The sequence below is a fragment of the Poecilia formosa genome, unplaced genomic scaffold, assembly GCF_000485575.1.
Source record: "Poecilia formosa unplaced genomic scaffold, Poecilia_formosa-5.1.2 Scaffold37, whole genome shotgun sequence".
NCBI classification, from domain to species: Eukaryota; Metazoa; Chordata; class Actinopteri; order Cyprinodontiformes; family Poeciliidae; genus Poecilia; species Poecilia formosa.
Genome location: NW_006799976.1, coordinates 3,095,756 through 3,117,554, shown reverse-complemented (window position 1 = coordinate 3,117,554; position 21,799 = coordinate 3,095,756). Strand labels below are relative to the sequence as shown.

Here is a 21,799-nt window from a genome sequence, read left to right as displayed (position 1 = left end):
TTAATTTTGGCTGTGATATCAGGTTGTTTTTCACATCAGATTGCTTCAAAGTCTTGTGTGGGCGTAGGCCAGAGAGAGTGTGGGGTGATGTTGAAGCCTTGGCTCGAGCACTCTAAATTAACTCTGACTCTTTGATGCAGCAGTCCTACGGATCAAATCCCTGTTAGAATAACGCATGATGTCAATGCGAAGCTTCACAGCAGCGCTGCACAGACGAGCCCTTTCCAGCACGCCACTTTTTCTTTATAGGTGATTCACACTGAACCTTGAACCTGCCACACCAGAATATCAGGTAGCGCCGCATTTTGCAGGGCGTGTGCTCGCACAACTGCTGTTTGTCCGAGACGTAACCGGCAGGTGTCGGATAGCCAGAGGAAGCTACTTTTGCTTATTAGAGAAACAATGAACCGAAAGTTTAAATATTTATTTTCATGTCCCACTTTGCTCTAATCCCTTTTCACAATGACTTGGTTTCACATCAGCGTTTCTGGATTTGCCTTCACTGCTTGTTTCCTTTTGGTAAGCAACTTTGTCTCACTTTACCTCCTGGACGTTAGCTGCTGAATATGAAACTATAATTAGATTTGATCAGTTTCTTCACAAACATGTTATATTCTTTAAAGCATCTTTGACAGAACAGTTAATTTTAATAATATTACATTCAGACATGAGTAAACACACATGTGAAAGTGACTAGATAATAATAGGTTCACCTTACATTCACCTAAATGTGTCGGTAAATCTAAATGTTTCCTGTGACTTTAAAAAATAAGTTTTTTTAATGTAACTCTTAATTTGTTTTGACCTCATTACATGTTGGTTTACTGTCACTCTGTCCACAGTGTTGTTTTACACTACAGGAAGCTGCTGTCAGAGCCCAGCTGAATATCACTACCTTCCTAAAATAATGGCCAAAGTCATAGTTGTCAAAAGCGACTTCTTTTTTTGGTGCCTAAAACATATTTTGGAAATAAAGAGGTGGTGATTTTCTTGCCAAAGTCAATTTTGGCTAAAAATAACTTAGGCCATTATTTTATCAAAGTGATGACTAGTCGATATCTGATCAACTTAGTTTGCAGGATTAATTTGTCTAATTTTTGCTCAAAGTCTGTTTTCATCTTAGGTAGATGTGAATCAAAAACCCTAAAACAGAAGCTTCTTTTATTACATCTGTATGAAAATACAATGCTGTTTTTGAGCACATATATTTGGTGAAGAAATAAAATCCTTCCTCCTGCAGGAGGAAGCTGGAATACCCAGAGAAACCAAGCATGTGTGATGAAAGATTGGTTTTGGACTGGTTGCTGATTTCTGTCGATTTGGCCATATTTTTTTTCATATTCGCTTAAAAAAAAGATGTAATGATGACCTATTCTGAGTTTACTAGTGGAGATTTCCAAAGTCTCCTGGTGAGTTCACGATGCCATGACCTTTAATAATGTTTCCTGAGCCTTTAGAAGAGAGAGAAGTATGCTTATGTTGGAGAGAACAGACTAAAACAGCTTTAAAAAAATCGTTAATCAAGAATGATCAAGATTATATCAAATGGTTGTCATGGAAACTTGGTCAACACAAGATGCCACTCTTTGCTTTGGTTCTTCAGAAAGACGCAAAGATTTAATTTGTTATAGTTATGCGTCACAGAAAACAGTCATTTATATTTCGCTGTTAATGGTTGCATTATTTATGCAACTTGTGTTGCTAAAATCAAACTCTTCTCAACATGCTGCAGTAAATTCTGAATTTATTTGAAGGTTTTTTTGTTGCAGATGCTTATCAAGGGAGCCAATTGATCTGTCCAAGCCTATAACAGATTTAAACTGATATAAACTGTGACATGATACAAAGTTAAAGTTGTGGTTAAAAGTCTTCATAGTGTTTATGTTCTTGTTCTTGATTTTGTTTGTGGACAGCTAGAGTAAGCAAGGAAAGTCGTAGCAAAACAGGCCGATCTTTAAAGTTGAAGAATATGTCTAGGGTTGAAACAATTAATTGGATTAATCGATAATTGACATAATAATAAAAACTAATTTTGTAATTGACTGTTTAGGGAGTGTACAGACTCAAAGAAAGGCCATTTTCTGAAAGAACAACATAGTTGGCAGTAATTGAGCCAAAACTGTGCAAAATATGAATTTTGCATACAGGACAAAAACATAACTGGCAAAACTTCGCTTGGTTCAATTTCTGTTTTAAAAAAGATTTTCTGGAAAAATCTGGTAAGATCCTTCATCACACCTGCTCAGAAATGCCACGATGATGGAAATCCTCCTACGCATTGGAAAAAATGTAGAAATCAAAACGCAAACCATTATCATGTCTTCTGGGACAGCTCAATTATAAAAGATTACTGGAAAGAGATAAATAGAGCCTTGCAAGGCATTTCCAAGCAGAACATTCCTTTGGAGATCAAACATGTATTTTTTTGGCATAATTCCTCAAGAAGCTTCAAAAAGAAACAAATATCTGATGACTATTTTATTAATAGCAAGTAAGAAAAACATTACAGGAAAATGGTTATCACAGGACAAACCAACCTTAGACAACTGGATCGACGTAACATTTAACATATAAAATGGAAAAAATAACAGCCTCTGTCAATCCTGTCAGTGGTGGCAGATTTGGGCAGACTATGTAAAACTTACAAGATCTGATTTCATTTTTAGAGACCAAACCTGATGAAATCTCCTTGATAATCCACTCTCCTATAACAGACACACTTCATAATTATTTAATACTATGTTTTTCGTTGGTGTATTTTTTTTTGTGGTTTGCTTTTTACATTTTTAACTTCTTTGTTCTTTTGTTTCTTCTTCCACACTCTCTTTTCCTCCCTGCATTATTAATCTTTCTCAGGAAACTGAAATTGCATTTTTATTTTGACTGTTATGATGTAATGGTCTACTTGTCCACCGTATTTCAAATACTGAAGTTAGTGTTGTGATGTAGAGTCCTAAGGTCATGGAAATGATACTTCCTTGAGAATCAATACAGATAAAATAAAATAAAAAAAGATTTCCTATTAAACACCTTTTGCTATCCAAGTATTAATCGGTCAACTCAAAAACCAACAGGTAACTTTGTGGAAGTTAAGTCAAGCAGAAAGGATCTCTTCACATCCTGATGGAGAAAGTATTTTTTACGCTTCAGATGAATCCTTTGGTACAAATTATGATGCACAAACTAAAAAAATTTTTTATTGCATTTTAGGCAATAAAATGTTTAAATTCTTAAAATGTATAAAAAAAAGTGGTTAAATAAGGAGGAATATGGCCATATTTTTATCCAATTAATCGACTGTCAGAATAATCGATTGCTGAAATAATCATTAGATGTACAGAAGTCTGGAAATGGATCCAGATCTTGTCAAATCTGTCACGTTGACTCAGAATACAGCAACAGATGGTCCAGTATGTAGTTTGTCCTCTTTCTTAAAGTGGAATAACTTAAAAACAGCATTTTTTTCCCTTTGTATAACACTGATTTAATTTTTTTCTCTCTCTTCACCCAGGCAGCGTCTGTGCTACGAGGCGTTTCCACCCACAGGGACGAAGCCGCACCTGACAGTTTCATAGGGTTCGACTCGGTCCCTGACAAAGTGGCAGATGGCTCAGTGGTCCGTGTGCGGTATCAGTGCTCCAGGCCGTGTCAGCTCGCGGTGGAAGTCGTGCTGTCAACATTAAGGAAGACGGATCTGGTGGTCTTCAGGAGAAAATGGATCAGGAGCACACCTCAAACGCTCCGGGTCCAGCAGGTGTTGCTCAGATTGCCTCCGTCCGTGTCCCATCACCACCGCCGCCGTTTCCACGGGAGCGCAGCAGACACCCAGAACGTGACACTTCAAGCTTGGTTGGATTATTTGACAAAAGGCAGTGAAATCGGCTCCGTGGCGGGAATTCATAAAGTGCAGCGGGTTGTGCGGCTCTCGCTGTGGCCAGGGACGGCCCCCGCTGGGTGCCCGTCATGGTCTGCTCAACTCGCGGCGTGGCTGACGTCCAACGACAGGATCCATCAGTGCCCACATGAGTCAGGTGACACCCTTAATCACTCTGTCGTTTTCTCTCAATACGTTACCGGTACAATGGGGAAAGCAGGCACTGAGCACGTTAACATTGTTCTGAGCAGCAATGTTTTACAGTGAAGCTACTGAAGCTCACAGCAGATGCTAACAGTTTTTATTACTACTCATCACTTTTACAAATTTAGAGCACACTTAGAAAGTCCAGAGCTTACTTACTTATAGTTATCTATCAACCCAGAACAGGGATTAGAACAAATTTAGAATCCAGAAAAACGACCTTAGCAAAGTTTATGTTTTAGAGTCCTAATCTTCCAACCCAGAAGTTTAGTTAGACCAGAGGATACTCATCAACCCTGAACAGGAGCACCTAGCTTACATACTTTATATCAACATTAGATTCTTTTTCTCCTTTTGCTCTTTCCTTTGGTTTGTTATTCTGTTTGTATTTCCTTTTAATTCCTGTAAAGCACTTTGTATTGCCTTGTTGCTGAAAATGTGCTATATAAATAAAATTACCTTTACCTAACAAATAATCCACTCATACCAAGATGTCTACACTGGACGTTTTTAGATCTGAGCACGAAGTAGCATTTTGAGGGCTTTTAACCTACTCTGTGATGTCAACAGGGTTTATTTAAATTATTTTACAGGCCTAGCAGCAATTAGGCTGGTAAGTAAAGTGAAGACGGACTAGAAAATGACAAGATTTAGCAAAGCAGGCATTTTCAATTAGGGTGAGGTTCGTTTGAATAGTTTTTCCTTCAATAAATGTTCTGCATTTAAAATTAAAATGTTGAAACATTTAAGTGTGATGGAAAAAAAAGTAGAAGAAAATTAGCAATGGAAGAAATTATGTTTGCTTTGGACTGTGTGTTCCTAACCGTGTCTTTAAAATGTTGTGTTTCTGCACAGATGTGGTAGATCTGCTGAAGTTCCCCCTGGCCAGCACCGGAGAGCACTTCGGGGTGGTCCGCCGGTTCCGGCCTTTCATCAGCGGCTCCCTGGAGAGAGTCCGTCTTCGTGCCGTAACCGAGCCCAGGTGGGCTTCGCTCAGCGACTCCTAATTTACCTCATTCTATCAGACGCTTGTTCTGCTCCAGGTTCGCCCACACAGCGGGCAACACAACCTCCCCTCAGCACCGCATGCTGCGTCTGCACATATTGTGGCACATGCTTAAAAAAAAAAAAAAAAAAAAGTGAGCCTTTTTTCTATTTTACACGTTAAACACCATAAAGACGCTTGGTTCAGGTGACGACGGTGTGTGTCTAACGCAGCGGTGTGTGTTGAGAGCAGCAGGTCGACTGCCACAGGTCAGTGGCTGTTTCTCTTTCAGCTTCTGTCAAAAAGCCCTCGCAGCTTTCACTTGTAATTCGCCATCTTTCTAAATGACTTCATGAGCTCCGCCAAGCCTCTTCACCCAAGCATATAAGCTTTTTATTTACGGTCAGTGCAAGAAAGCAAGGTCAGGCTTTTTTTTTTTTTCTATTTTTTTTTCTTAGCAGACAAGCAGAGAGTTTTTAAATTCAACCCTCATGCCCGACTGGGTGAAGAAATGATTTGTCCAATCATGCCTTGTTGTTTGTTTTTTTCCAGCACCGCTTTCTCCGTGTGGATCTACCTGCTAAAATGGTGTCAGAAGAAGCACTGTGGGATCATCCATCATGTGGATGAGGAACATCTCTTTGACTCGGTGCTGATGCAGCTCTCAGAAACAGGTGGGTCACAGCGGCTTGTGTCGACACATCCTGCCATAGAGGATTTGGGCCCCGGCTGCTGGGAGACGATCGCGAGCGATGATGTGTGTTTTGCGCGACTCAGGAACAGACTGTGTTATGTATTAATAAAGAGCTTTGGATTTCCTCTGGCGAAATATACGACTGTCATATCTTCTGTGCAGGAGACATCATAATTCAAGCCCGCCTGACAACCGGGGAAGATGAAGCATTTCGAACCCACTTAATGTTGCCCCTGTGGAAATGGATTAGATTGGACTGTTACATACTGGACTCCAAGGTAAAAAAAAAAAAAAAAAAAAAAAAAACACCAACAGGCGGTTTTGGGTGGGCGGAGGAGGAATTGAAGCTGAAATTGAGCGAGCACAATCATCCGTTTCCTCCTGAGCCGCGTCTGCTGGTCGGGCTCTTTGTTTCCTGCTGCAAGATCTTGAACGATGGTTTCTTTCCAACTGGGAGATTCAAGGCAATTGTGGTCTGTGTTTTCAATTTGAAGTTGTCCACAGTTCAGTAGTTTTCTTTTCTTTTCTTTTTTTTGCTTTCTTTTTGTTTTTTGCTGAGCTTTTACCTTGTCATGTTGGACTTTCAGGTGCTGCTGAACGTAACATGGGACGCCAAGAGCCACAGATTTGAATATGTGTAAGCTAAACCAGTTTGTTTATGTAAATCAATGGGGAAAAGCACAAATTTTGCCCTTAAGTTTTGTCATGAGGTCGCAAACACAGTGTGGTGCATAATTGTGAAGATAAAATGTTTTATGGTCTGAAAAAGATCTCAAATTATTTCTGAAAAAGTATGCCTAGCATCCCCCTTTAATCCGACACCCCTAACCAAGCCCCAAAGTCTTCCTGAACCACTAAATTAGTAAATTCCCATCTCAGAATCAATAAATCCAGTCTGTGAAGGCCTCAGAAAACATTACTGAGTAAACGGCATCATGGAGGAACACAGCACACAGATCAAGGGTTTAAAGATCTGTTGAAAGGATAACTAATAGTTTTTTCACTCCACTAGGGCTCAGACGATTAATCGGATTAATCGTGATGAATCGATTACTGAAATAATCGTCAAGTAATTTAGCAATCAGTTAATCATTAACAGGCGTATACAGACTCAAAAAGAGACAGTCACACACTCAACAGCAATTAAGCTAAAATTGTACAAAATAATATACAATTTGTATTTAAAGCATCTTTATCTGAAAATGCTTTTTACCCAGAATGCATCGGGTGGCTTAGTTTTGGCTTAACCCGGTTCAAATTCTGCAAAGAAAAAAAAATTCTCATGTTGATGTTAGAAGTATTTTATTTTGCAGATGAATCCTTTGCTACAAATGACCAGGCATTCCCTAAAGCAATGCTGTTATTGAATGTTAGACAGTAAAATTTAATTGTTAATTTGAATTGTTAATGTGTTTCTAAAATAGTATAAAAAACGCTTAAATGAAACACACTGCAGAATGTGCCAATTTTTTTATCCAAATTAATAATTCAACGTGAGAATAACTGATTAATTAATCGACAACTAAAATAATAAAATAATTACTTAATCAATTACTAAATTATTCTCCACAAATCAGGCCCTGATGGGACAGAAAGGAAGAAGTTGTTAAAATAAAGCAACATGGCGTCCTTTACTTTGCCCAGGTTAAGCCAAAGTTGAGCTTATTGGACTAAATTCAAAGAGCGATGTCTGGTGGAAAACCAACACTGCACCTAGAGATTGACTCAGGAGGCTTTTAAAACAAATACATGCCACACTTTTCAGATTTGTTTTTCTAAAAACAACAAAAAAAATCTTCCACTTCAGAATTTTACTTTTTGTCACACAAAATTCCAGTAGGTAACATAAATATCCTCACCTTCATATTGGCCTAAGTCATTATTTGTCACAAGTAATTTACCAAGAAGGCACTGAGGGAAAAATCTGTTTGGTATCTCATTATTTACACACAGCTTTAAATGCTTTTAAAAATCTTTCAGATTTAAGAACAGCATCCATTTCGACGACACAGACGGATACTTTGTGATTGGAGGAGGCAGGTACATGCCAGGCTTCGCTGGCTACTTTGGACCTTTCAAGTATTATCGTCTCGGAACCGACGAGGTGACATTTTCCACTCTGCAAATCACAAATGGGCGTTTGTTCCGTTCCTCGACTGTCCGTTCCTGTTTTAACTTCCACTGCTTTTCATGTTCCAGATAACAAATCAACTTCACCCCTTGTCGACAGCACAGGAGCTGGACAGGGCTCACATGGCGTGTCAGGAAACGAAAACGTTTGCAAAAGCTTTTCTGCACCAAGTAGCCGAGAGTCACCTTCTGTCCCCGACCAACAAAGGTGAGTCACGATTTTGACCCGTCCTGAAAACGTGACGTTGCAGCCAATCTACAGAGAAACACCTTGTATGAGTCTGATTTTAAAGGTGCGAACGCTCCAAGTGCACAAATACAGGGAACGTCTTCTTCTCCCCCCTTTATTTCAGCCGTCTGCTCCAACGACCTTCTGAGACGCTGGGGTCAGTTTGACAACAGAGAGGCAACGTGCACACAGACGTGGAGCGCGGAAACGCAGCAGAAACACAACACGCTGTTTCGTTTCCTGCAGGGAATGGAGGAGATTATCCAGAGAGGTGACAGAGATTTCCATGCCAAGTAAAGACACGTTTTTATCCAGCCATTCACGGCGTTAATCTGCTTCTGCAGAACATTTGGGTATGAAGAACCTCGGAAGCATTTTGTTCGAGCTAACAGTTGGCACCGTCTTCCTGGTGGAAGGGAAGCAGATACAGATCCCGTCCGAATCGATGGTCCTGCTGCAGGCGTCCTCCTGCTTTGGGAATCACAGAGCATCTCTGTTGTTGGCCACCATCTACCTGTCTGGCCTGGGTCACCCAGCCGATCGAGAAAAGGTAAAATCCAAGCCCTGCACACCATGTTTTTCATTGGCGTTTTATCTAATAGGACACACACAAAATAGAGCTCGCCGGTGAAGTGGAAGGGAACGATGCGTCATTTTCAAAATGTTCTTAAATTTAAATTAAATTTTTACATTTTCTTTTCAAACTGCCACATGTTTAGATTCAGGTCTGGACTTAGACTAGGCCATTTAGAGATATAAGGCTTTGATCTAGACCAGGGGTCACCAACTCCAGTCCTCAAGGGCTACCATCCTGCAACTTTTAGATTCACCTCTGCACCAAAATGTCTGAATTCCCTCACCAGCATTCATTCCTCTCTGCAATAGGCTTTAAACGAGCAGTTTATTTGATCCAGGTGTGTTTGAGCAGAGACGCATTTAAAAGTTACAGGATGGTAGCCCTCGAGGACTGGAGTTGGTGACCCCTGATCTAGACCATTACGAGACTGTCTGCCCAGTTGGAGTCACGGTTCTTCTTGAAGGTGAAGCTCTACCCCAATGTCAGTTCATCCTTTACAAGAACTGTTAGAAATTCATTTCTAACAGTGAACACACTGTTCACTGTGTTCACTGTGAACACAGTGAACATGAACTGACTCAGTTCATGTTCACTGTGATTCAGGCGATTTCAGATAAACTATGTTGGGGCTGCAGTTGCCACCATCTTGTATTAATTTGTAATGTGAACTTTTCAGTGACGTTGTAGGTTTTCTCTATGGTCTCTTGGTTCTCTGTTTTTTTCTCTCTTGCTTTCTACAGGTGTAGAAGCAGACTTCTCGGGTGTTTTCTCGTAATTCTCTCCATCTTTCTTTGTTTCCTCCACTCTTACTTGTTCTCACCTTGGGACTCAGACAACAATTATTGTCCGGTGGCTGGACAATGTTTGTCTTCGCCTCTTCTGTTGTCAACTCGTCTGATGCTAAAAAAGCAAAGTTTGGCATTACTTTATATAACATAAGATATTTTCTCTTTGTTCGTTTGTGTCAGGATGTAGGTAATTCATAAAGGTTTTAAAAAGTCTTAAATTTGAGATCTGTTGAACTTTCTCCATGATCTTGGTCTTCACGATTCTGTCTACTAAGTAATGTTTTGTACTCAACAAAACGCGAATAGAGTTCAAGGACTATGAACTTTTATTAACTTTCTGTATTACACTTACTTGTGAAAGAGTGGATTTTACACCTAATCTGTTTCAGGGTCACGCCTACAGTTTGATTGGTGCAGCTGGTGACGACCGTTTCGCCCTGATGCATGCGGGGTTCAAGCACGCGCACGGACTCGATGGTTTTCCTCAAGACTTGGACATGGCTTACGGCTACTACTCCAACGTCGGCTCGCAGAGCAGCTCCGACAGATCGCGAATACATGAACATAAGGTAACACTCGCTGTGACTTTTGTTAAATCGTTAGCATTATGAGAACCTGACGAATTGACGAAAGCTGAAACATTTTAGTTAACGGAAAAAAGTGAAAATGGTGATTACTGGGGAAAAACTATAACTGGAATCATATTGTGTGTTTATTAAGCTAATTAAAATACACTGAAATTATATGTAATATCCTTTGTTCTTGTGTTTATGAATCAATTTATTAGCCTTTTAAACAATTTACATTAGCTACTTGAATTCATTTTTTGAATACATTATTTTCTGTTGATCAATCATTACCCAGTCAATGTATACATAGTCATAATGCAATACTTTGACCTTTTTGAATTTTGCTACTAAAAATTAACCACCGTAGGAAAAAACTAACTACTATAACTAATAAGAACAAAGCAATATTTAACTAATGGGAACTAATAAAAACTAGCAATGCCACTCTAAAAATGAATTAAAACTCGCAACGAAAGTCACAACAGAACAAAACTAAACTCGAATGAAAAACCCAAAGCCATCATAACCAGTGGTCGTTACTAGAAATTATCTACGGTTTCATCATTTTGTTATTTAGACTGAGCAGTCCGGCATGTTTGGGTCAGCACAGCCTTTTCTCTGCGTATTGCTGTTGGTTCTTTTTCAGGAAGAAGATGAAATTGATTTTGCTGTCAGTCTGTCGGCTCTTTCTAAAACCAGACTCGGCAGCTGGTCCGTTTCACTCTAATTTAAGAAAACCACAACTTAAAGTGACACCCCGTAAGAAATTGCGATTGCCATTCGTTTCGACGCCTAATGAACAAAGCAGATGTGATTAACGCAGTTTAAATTTTACCCAAACTTCCCGTCTCTCGTTCAAGCTGATCCGAGTATCGATCTGCTTGTCATCTCTTGGTTAGAGTGAGAATACAAAAGCGATAATAGGGAGTTTTTCTTTCCCGGCAGATAAAACGTGCGTCACACATGGCGGCGGGTTTCTAAAACGTACCGACTCTAAAAATATGATTAATTGCATGTTTGTTTGTCCAGCCAGCTGGACTGAGAGGAGGCTGCAGGAGAAGGGAGAATGGATGAGCTCTAAATCTTCATTTAGAAATCAAGCCGTCTTGATGAATGCCAAAGAGCACTCAGAAGATAAGAGGCCCCGCTACGAGAGAAAAGCCTGCTTCCTTCTGATTTCCTGTTTATTCTATCAGTATTTCAATAAGCTCCATCTAATGAAGAGAGGTGTATGAAAACACCAGAGAGACCCGTCTGTCTGCTTCAGCCTGAACGGGGAATCGATGCAGCACGAAAACAATAATGACTAAAAACAAAAAAAAAAGAAGAAAAAAAAGAGCCATTTAAAAGTTTGACCCAAAGGACAAAATCAGATCAAAGTGCAACAACCATCTATTCTTTAGAAACGTTTTCAACAACTCACTAAAATGCAGAGATGTGTTTTTAAAAAGGGATGTCAGTCGGAGCTCAACTCTGTACCGAGGTTTGTTGTGACTGCAGAGCTGTCAGTCAAGTCGGATCAAACCACACCCACGCCGTCCTCATTATTCAGAGGAGAGATATTTTTGTGCTCGAAACTAATTGTGGAATAAATCATGAATATTCAAAGCAACTAAAAACACATCTGGGTCTCTGTTTAGCTCTGCACTTCCCCAAACTCCTCGGGTTTAGTTTGCACGTTTTTAAATCGGCTTGTTCTGATGTTGCTGTTCTTTTAGCGCGAGTCGAGATTGATTGTGTAGCGCCTTCCAGCGACATGGGAGTTCAAAGTGCTTCACACTATAAAAACATCATAAAGTCGCCAATTATGAAACAAGCAATGAACATTAAATGTTATGTCATCAAGCAAATACATCAAATATGTTGGTCAATGGTTTCAGTAACTACTAATCAAAGGCAACTCTAAACAGATGGGTTTTTAAAGAATTTAAAGGAACTCAGTGTTTTGGCAGTTTTGCTGTTTTCTGGAAGTTTGTTCCAGATCTGTGGTGCATAGTAATTTAATGCTGCGTCTTCACGTTTGGTATAAAAGGAAACCAGAATCTTAGGTTAAACTCATCGGGGATTTCAAATACTCTTTGTTGAGGGATGAATGATTAGACAACATATTCAACCATTTCTTAAAACTAGAATTAGAATTAGTTGCAAAAAATATACGTCATTTTCTTTAAGCAACCTTAAAAAAAGGAAAAGTTGAACCGCTTTGGAAAAAGCCTAAAATCTACACGATGTACATCTTGATATTGAACGTCCAACCAGGTGTGTATCTCAGTAGCTGGTAGACAACTGAACACTGCGGTTGATTCACACTGATTGGATATTAAATTTGCCTAATGAATGATAATGATGCAATCAGCGAGGGAGATGTGTCATATCTAATGGCTGTGAGTGTTTACAGGGGAAGTTTGATTATTAAGAAAAACCCACTTTGTGCTTTAACAAGTTTAACCACCGTAATCACTGTGTTTCTCTTCCCCGCAGCAATACACACCTCACTTTATCTATTTAGGCAACGAAGACGATCTGAACTCCCTGATGGATGAATCCAGTGACGTCTTTCAGTATCTACAGTACCAAGCAGAGAGGGGAGACCTGGAGTCTCAGGTGTGTCGGCTACATATGCACCCCACCCAAAAGTCCAAATTCACGGCATTTATTATTCAGATGAGTTCTGTGTGGTTGTCTGGTGGAAAGGTGCATGAAAAGCACAGGAGTGTAGCGTCTCCTCTGCGGTCAGCGGTGGAGTCTGCGTCCAGAACAGACTAATAAAAACTCTATTAACTTTAGAGACGTCTGGGAACAATGTTTTACTGGGGACAAAACGGAGTCTCCAAAGACATCGCCAGCGCCGTGAAGTGGTTTGAGAGGAGCGCCATGCAAATGAAGGATCCTGAGGCGGTCTACGACTACTCCATCCTGCTAATGAAGGTCGTGCAAAATCATAAGGACCTTATTTTACGACTGAATTAAACACAGTACTGTTTGAGTGCATGCGCTTGTGTGTGTGTGTGTGTGTGTGTGTGTGTGTGTGTGTTTGTGTTTCTGTGCGTGCGCTGCCTCTGTTTTGACACTTATTGATTTGCTGATTGATGTTGATTCCTTCAGGGCCAGGGAGTGAAGAGAAACTACACTCAAGGTTTTCAGCTGCTGAAGAAAGCAGCTGCGATGGTGAGGGAACAGCAATCAATCGGTGTGTTTACTCCATATAGGAGCTCACTGTGAAAACCGCTGTCTGTTTCCCCCACCCCCACGCTTCAGGGCTCAATTAATGCCCTGAACGGCTTAGGCTGGTACCATGGGATTGTGCTGAAGGACCACAGAAATGCGGCAAAATACTTTGAACAAGCCGCCCTGAATGGGAGCGATGATGGGATGTTCAACCTGGGAATTTATCATCTCACCGGGGAAAACCCAGACAAGCCGTGGAAGAATGAGGTTTTTTAATTTTTTCTTTTTCATTTTCAGACCCTTACAATCGGTTCCGCAGCTCAGATGTAATCATTTGTTTCTTTCTGATCCGTGCTTTTGCCTCCATCCGCAGAGCGCCGCGTTCGAGCAGTTCCTGAACGCGTCCCGCTTCGGCCACGCGGCTGCGTCAGTGGAGGTGGCGTGGTACCTTTCGACGGGAAGCCTGCGGGGGGTTTCTCGGGACGTGCAGAGAGCCGTGACGTAAGGGGCTTTTCATTAGCTTGGTGAAGGAAGCATCATTATGGGCTGTTGCACCGTAGCCTGCAGTTCGATGCCATCCAATTTCAGTGACGGTGGCTAACTCAAGGTCAGAAAGCAGCATTTGCATATCTAAAAATATGAGCTGTTCCCACTGCATTGTTGTCTGGCACACAGAGAGGTTCTGTTTAACCAAAATCCAGTGAGCGTACAGAGAGCAGGTTTGCTGCTGCTTTTTGAACTCATCTACTCCCTGAGCCTTTCACATTTTATATTACAATCACAAATAACATATTTCATAGGCGATATACCAACACAAATGATCATATAATGGTGAAGTAGAAGTAAAAAAAACAACAACTTTTTATTAGCAATTAAAATCTGAGAATTGGGACGTTTCAGTATTTAGCCTGGTGTCATCGGAAAGACCTAAAGAAAGAAGTGTAGTAACTGGTGCATTAGAGATCACCTAACAGATATCAGTAGTTTGACTGAATTACCTGTACATCTCTGTGTATACAAGTACATCATTAAAATTTTTTTATATTTTGCTCAATGATTTAAGTTTAATAAATGTAGGCTGAAACACTTGAATCCTTTACTTAATGGAAATTTGATGAACACTCAAAGTTCAGTGTCTCTAGATATGGTGATATTGTGAAAGTATTAGAAACTTACAATGTCACACCATCAGCAGCTAAACGCCTGCAAAGGTTTCCTGAGCCTTTAAACGGTCTCTCACTCTGAGTCAGTAGGCAAAGTTGTCACTAAATAAGCTAGTTGCTCACAGAGCATCCAAGCATATTTATAGGAAAGTGAGTAGAAGAAAAACGTTTGGTAAAGGAAACGGTGCACCGGAAACGAAAATCCATTCAGGTTGAGGCTGGAGTCGGCACACAGATGAGACAGGGAAACCCATGCTTCACAATAAAGCATGGTGGTGGTCGCATCATGGATTGGTCCAAACTCATCTTCTGCCCACAAAAAAACAAACAGCCAGAACTACGAAGGGCAAGTTAATGCTTGGTTCTAAAACCAAAAGAAAATCTTTTCATAGACACTCCCAATGCAATCTGACTAAAGTGTCAAGATTTTCTAAATGAATCCGACATTTCATTTGGTGTTTAGAAAAAAAGAATACACCGACTGAAATTAAATATCGTTTCACCAGCCTGTGACGTTGCAAGCAGCTATTTTGCAAAGAGGAATTGTCAACAATTTTCAGTCTCTAGAAGTGGAACGCTGATGGAGACATTACCCCCAGAAGAATTGCTGTTGTGATTGGAGCGAAAGCTGGTTATACAAAAATATTGACTGGAGGGGGATGAAATTATATTCATGCGACATTTTGTTGAAAACAAAAGAACAAAAAAATTGAAAAGCGAGCACTCTTTTCTGTCCGCTTCACAATCGTCCGTTACGCTGTGTTGGTCTGTCACATGCAATCTCAATAAAAAACATTCGAATCCTTTTTACTGAGGTCTAAATCATATTTTTCATAAAACTCATCGCACAGATTACTGCAAAACGTCTGCAAACAGAACGGCCACCTTGGATTCATGATGAGGGAGGCTCTTCAGGCCCACCTCCAGGGAGCCTGGTAGGAAAAAAAAAAATTCACTTTTATTTCTCTCGTGTTGATGCAATCCTTTCCCTCTGATCTGCGCTCTTTGTCTCCCGTCTTTGTGCTGTGTGGCGCCGCCAACAGGGAGGAAGCGCTTGTGAAGTACATCCTGGCCGCCGAAACCGGCCTGGGTTTAGCCCAGAGTAACACTGCTCACCTGTGTGAGGTACACACACACACACCTTTCCTGTCCCCCCCCCGCCTCCTCCAGTGCTCCAGCCGCCGCCTTTTTAATCCGACTCTGGTTCAGTTCCGCATTTAATGCATCATAATTGGAGTTGTGATTGTAGCTAATGGACAAATCGCTCACAATTGCAGTCACACGCTAAATGAAGAGAACTATCCCAGAGGGAAATTATTAGCAGTTGATAACACGCCCTCGTTATTGCTCTGCTCTCTCCCGACCAAAAAGGAGCTGGGCGTCGGTTATGACTGTTGGTGCAGATATCGCAACCACTCTATATTAAACTCTGATCCTCATCCATCCAGTGAGTTCATCTCGTTTCGTTTTGCTCCAACCTCTCCGTCTCTTTTTCTGCCAGTCTGGTCACTGAACAAGCAAATATGTGTCTTTTTTTTATAGCCCTGCTGGAAATGGGAGACTACTACTACTATTCCTCCGCCGGCACACGGGGGAACTCATTATCCTTGGCTGAGCAGGCCGTATCAATGTATAGCAGAGCAGCTCTGGCGGGCAGCCCTCAGGTGACAGATTTACTTGAGCTGTAATCTCATCACCCTATGATAAACTTAATTAAACTTCCACAGGCTTGAGGCCCGGCGCAATAAAAACAACAAATGGCGCTACACGCCGTTATTATTTGGAGACGTTCTGAGTGAATAAGGCATCAGCTGACCGTTATCGTTCTGTTTTTCCACACCGGCTCGCAGGGAATGTTCAATTTAGCCGTTTTGGCTCAAAAGGGGTACGTCCTTCCACGGAGCGTCCTTGACTTCTTCAACGTGTCACGTGGCGACGGAGTGGAGGCCGTGATGGAGAAGATTTTAAACAGGTAATGGAAGTTTCTGCTCTGCTCTCATCTGATATGACGGCGTGGTAAGGCCAATGTAGAGAAGGTGGGGAAAGAGGTACATTTCAGCCAAAGCAATTCTGAAGTGTTGAGATTAGTCACGTAAATTTTCTTGAAAAAATATAGAAATGTCTGTGTTTCAAAAATCTAAAATTTTCTGTGGGAGGGGACAAAAAACAAACTGATTTTAAAAGTAGAAAAATTGTGACTTTTTGAAATTTCAAAATTCAAAAATGTTTAAACTTTTGAAATTGAGAAATTTCCAAAAATATTTTTAAATATTTTCAAAATATTTTTTGATATTGATCTAAAAATTTTAATATTTAAAATAAAGAAGTTAGATTTTTTTTTTTTTCTGGGATATTTGTTGACTTTTGGAACTCCGAAATTTTCTTAGAAAATTTCTGAATTTAATAAAAACAATTGAGTTTGGAACATTTTCAAAAATGTTCAAAATTTTGGAATTTTTTCCCCAGCAAATATTCAACTTTTGAAGCTCATAAGTTCCTTTTTTTTTTTTCCTTTAAAAAAAATCTGAAACTAGCCTCAAAATGTCTGCGTTTTTACACATTTAGGAATTTCATCTAAAATATTTCAAAAATGTTCAAACTTTCTGAGCTTTTTCTCACAAATATTTGACTTTTGAAGCTCAGAAAATTTCCATGCTTTTATCCATCTTATCTAGCAAATTTTCAACTTCAATCTCAGAAATTTAATGTTTTTTTCTAGAAACTTTCTGAACTCAATCTCAAAATTTCTGACTTTTTTTTGGCGCAAGTCTACTCCATTTTTTCTTTTCCATCTACAGTGGCCTTAATGCGCCGTGGTAGGTCTGTGCTTATTAAATAGCCCATGATGTAACATGGCTCGCACTGTTTTGTCTCGTCGCTCAGATGTGCGGAGATTGAGGATGATGAGGCCGTTACGCCCTGTTCTGCAGCTCTGCTCGGACTCCAGATGGGAAGAGCCTGGAGGAGCGTGACTCAGAGCCGAGCACAGCTCCTTTTGGTGAGCATGAGACAGCCGTCCCATACTGTGTGCAGCAAGAATAGAAAAGTAGCACACCTCAAGCTTTTGTCCTACTGTATCTCAGAATAATTCAGGTTTTCAATCAAATCAAATCAATCAAATTTTATTTGTATAGCACATTTCAGCAGCAAGGCATTTCAAAGTGCTTTACATAATTTTAAACAGTGAGAAAGAAAAAGAATGTAATAAAAAGATAAAAAGAAAAGATAAAATCACAGCCTAACAGGACAAGGCCTCCAGCCTTGCAGCACCAGGCTCCGTCCGCCTGTTTCGCGAAAATTTTGCGCTAGGACTTTCGCTGTCCTACGCGGATTTTGTGCTATAATTTTGTAATTATAGCCACTTTTTTTTTTTCCTCCATCCACATTGTCTTACTTACACTATTGGATAATCATTGGTATTTGTGTGACAGACTAACGTAGAATAAAACATTGTTGTGAAGTGAAAAGGAAATGTTATATGGTTTTCAAATCAAAGTCTGTAAACTGCGGCGTGCATTTTCGTTTAGCCGTCTTTGTTCTGATACATCAAATTAAAACAATGTGCAGCCAACGGCCTTCTGAAGCCACTTAATTAGTAAAGATTGTTTCTCTGACTGAATTACATCTTATACAGAAATACAACTTGTTTCATTTCTTTTCTTGTATAGTAATCACAATTACTGCCTGAGGGCCAAGAGAAGCCCAACACATTCACTTCTACAAATACTCCACTTGATATGTACATCCTGGTCGTACACCAAGACCTTTAGAGAAGAGCTAGCTAGCTTGATAGACAGTTAGCTACATAGCTAGCTAGATAGCCAGCTTGGTAGCTAGCCAGACAGCCAGCTAGCTACTCAGCTCAAGGTCCAACTAAGAAAAAGAACAAAATAAATAACAGCCAAACACTCGTATCTACAATCTAAAAGTTACATAATCAAAATGTAATAATAGACAGCTGTACCAGTGTCTCCACAGCTGTGAATGGTAACGTGTACAGTTATAAGGTATCGTGTAAACAATTTATCATGGTTTACTAAGGCCATGAGAAATTAATATTCAGATTCATTTAAACTGCATATGAACTCGTACATCAGATTTCTAAGCACAGCCTGCAGAGTGTGGACTCCAGTCGTCATAAACTTTTGGCTTGCCCTGACCCATGTTGGTCTTTTCAGAAGTACTCTCAGTGCATCACTGTAGGCGACAAGAAGTCTACTCTGACTTTTTATATTACCACGAGCCATCTAGGAGATGCAGCAAACATGTAAAAAGAAGGAGTTCTGGTCAGATTAAACCACGGTTCTTATCTTTAGCATACATGCTATGTTTGTGTAACAACCTAACATTGTGCGTCACCTTGAGGGAGAAAAGGTGCACAGGGAGGCTTGAGACTGCAAAAACCTGCAAAGTCTTCCACCTTCCCTACACTGGAAATGTTTAGATCAAACTACATCCATCTGCAGCAAGACTTGAAAATTGCTTTTCACAGACGCGCTCCATCCAATCTGTCTGAGCTTGAGCTATCTGGGAAAAAATAATGAGCAACAAAAATAACGTGTCATTTTCTTTTCCCTTCACAATGACGGGCCGCTTTGCATTGGTCCAGTAAGATACATAATGGTTTGTACTTTAAATTCTAGAGCAAGGTGGAGAATTTTGAGGGGTCTGAAATCTTCACTGTAAATTGGACATTAAATCCATTACAGATTTATTTTTTTCACTGCAAAAACACAAAATTTTACCAAGTAATTTTGATCTAGTTCCTAATGCAAATATCTTAGCACCCTTGAAATAAGGCAAAACTAACCTAGAAAGAGTTGATTGTTACACGTAATTGCATTAAGTTTGTCAAACTTTATTTATGTTTGTTCAACACAAAAATTTAATCTTAATATATTTTCTTGGAAAAACCTAATTTGATTACTTTTGACAAATTAACTCATTTTTAAAAAAGTTTTGTCACCTGTCCTTTTTCAGTGCAGCTTTTCAGCAAGATATATCAGCTTGTTTTAAATCAGTAATTCCTTTACATTGATGAAAAAAGTATTTGTTTCACTTGCAGACTGTTTGGCTTATAATAAGACATATTTCCTCTAAGTGAAATAATCTGCCAATGGAACCAGTACTTTTTCATCAATATTAAGGAATTATTGGCTTAAAACAAGCTAATCTTGCTGAAAGGTTACTTGTAAGTTAGTTTTGTCTTATTTCATGTGTACTAAGATATTAACACAAGTCAGTCAAATCAATCAGCACTATTTTTACCACTAGGTAGATTTGATTACAGTTACAGGAAACTTTGAGCACAATAAATATAAAATGATTCAAAGTTGCTGGGTGCTCAATACTTTAAAATGTTAAAAGCCATTAAAACAATGAAACAAAAGACTCAAATACTTTATCCTCATTAGGACAAGATTAAAAGTAAATAAAATTACTCAAATAAGTAAATAAAATTATATAAAAAATATGCTAAATTGAACTTTGGAAGCTTACAGCAACAGAAACAAAACCGCTTTTGGGGAAACTAGATAGAAAATACTTGGTAAGATTTAGTGTCTTTGCAGTGTTGTGTGAGATAAAACACCGCGCATTTTAATCACTGATCTGTCTTTTCCACAGGCGTACGCCGCCATTGTCTCCATATTTGTCTTCGTAGTCGTCGTGTCATTGCAGGGATGTCTGGGTAAGTTGCCGTTTAATCACTGGTGCGGCCACTTGCTAACAGTAGCCACAAGATGGCAGAGTTTCCCACCTATTAATTCACTATGTTTTCTTTTTCTTTTTCTTCTTTTTTTTTTTCTTGTTAATGTCATGTTTGCCGTGTGTCTTTTACCTGTGTATGTGTACGCGCTGCAGAGCGGAGCGGCAGGGCATCTGCTCCGCGGAGGAGGACGCCGTCTGTCAGCCAAGCGGACCGGGCAGACGACCCGGGGAGAGCCGCGGGGAATTCATGGCTGACCGCAAACGAGCGACGGCGGCTGAGCCAGGCCGGCGACCTGGCCGTGACTCTATCGGGCGCGTGCCTCACCGCTTTCTGTACCACGCTGCTCTATCATCTCCTACGACAGACCATTCCCAGCACAGCGACTCCATAACCCCAGCAAAGAAAAAGAAAAAAAGCTTTTTTCAGAAAACTGCTCATGTGTGACTAATTTTTAATAAAAGATAATAAAGATACATGTCATGATGAAAGAGAGCAGCTTTTATTTGGTGGCCGATAATGACTCCTCAGTAGCAGTATCAACTGTTTTATGTTTATGGAAAATAAACCACTTATCACAGAGTTCAGTCAAGTGTCCCTGGGTTCATGTTGCTGCTTGTATTTTTTATGGTGTGAATGCTTGGCAGGAGTTTGAACCTTCTCTTTTACAGCATGTAAGTCAGAAACAGATATAAAGTCAATAGTTGTGCATTAAAAAAAAAAAAGATTCAACCTTAGAGATGATAATGTGGGGAGATGTTTTACCAGCTTCGTTCTAATGAGTCACCTATTAAGGCTTGTCCCCTGGTCCTATCAGTGATGATAAACGCTGCTCAGGAGACAAGGATATACGTCGAAAGTATGTGGGGCACAAATACCTGATGTTTGGTCTGAAACCCCAACGCTGGAATTTCCCATTTTTCTTTATTGACCCAGTCTCTGTGCAGGTGCTTTTGGTCAATAAGATAAGGAGATACCAGCTGTACCCATTGGTAATAAGTGGCTGGAAATGAAGGTAACTATAGCAACAGGTGATTTTTTTTTGTTATTCAACAAATCTTGTGGGGGGGGGGGGTTGGGCGACACTGCAAAAACACAAAATCTAGTGGTCCACTTTCTAGTGCAAATACCTTAGTACACCTGAAGTAAGACTAAACTAACTTACAAACATTTCAGCAATGTATGAAGCTTATTTTGAGTCAATAATTCCTTAATATTGATTTTAAAAAGTAAGAGTTCCACTGGCAGATTTTTTTCACTTAAACATGAGGAAAAAATGTCTTGTTATAAGTGAAAAAAATCTGCCAGTGGAATAAAAATAATTAATAATTAAAAAAGCTCCTACATCTTCCTGAAAAGCTTCTTGTAAGCTAGTTCTGTCTTATTTCAAGTGAACCAAGATGTTTGTAGTAGAAACAAACAGCAAAACCACTTGGTAAGAGTTTGTGTTTTTGCCAGGGATGATAAAACAAACCATATCTGTTAATCCAGTGTGTCAGTAAAACAAATGCAACGGGAAATACTCTGTAATTTTGTTGTTGTGCCTGCCAGCCAGCACAAGGGACGGAGCATGTCACTTCTTCTAACAGTTATTTACACGTCTGAGCGTCTAGGATGTGGTAATGTGCAGTTTGCAGCTGGTAGCCGTCATTAGCTAAATTAGGAGCTACGCCGTGTAAACAACTCACCGTGGAGCAGCTTCACCTAAAAC

General features: G+C 39.9%; 1 protein-coding gene across 2 annotated transcripts; it reads left to right on the top strand.

Annotated features, from left to right (window-relative positions):
• Positions 1-271: 271 nt before the first annotated feature.
• Positions 272-20,675, top strand: LOC103137151 (protein sel-1 homolog 3). 2 transcript variants are annotated; one of them, XM_007550758.2, is made up of 24 exons: positions 272-519; positions 3,516-4,031; positions 4,934-5,060; positions 5,616-5,737; positions 5,920-6,035; positions 6,345-6,394; positions 7,738-7,861; positions 7,957-8,095; positions 8,241-8,387; positions 8,461-8,666; positions 9,871-10,050; positions 12,532-12,654; positions 12,838-12,978; positions 13,156-13,218; positions 13,309-13,485; positions 13,592-13,719; positions 15,233-15,316; positions 15,425-15,506; positions 15,753-15,828; positions 15,924-16,045; positions 16,232-16,353; positions 17,265-17,379; positions 20,007-20,070; positions 20,244-20,675. In XM_007550758.2, the coding sequence occupies exons 1-24, from the start codon at positions 432-434 to the stop codon at positions 20,480-20,482; spliced, it is 3,351 nt and encodes a 1,116-aa protein (XP_007550820.1). In that variant the 5' UTR covers positions 272-431; the 3' UTR covers positions 20,483-20,675. The 2 variants fall into 2 exon arrangements, with proteins under 2 accessions (XP_007550820.1, XP_007550821.1); XM_007550759.2 differs by having other exon boundaries at positions 3,512-4,031.
• Positions 20,676-21,799: the final 1,124 nt, after the last annotated feature.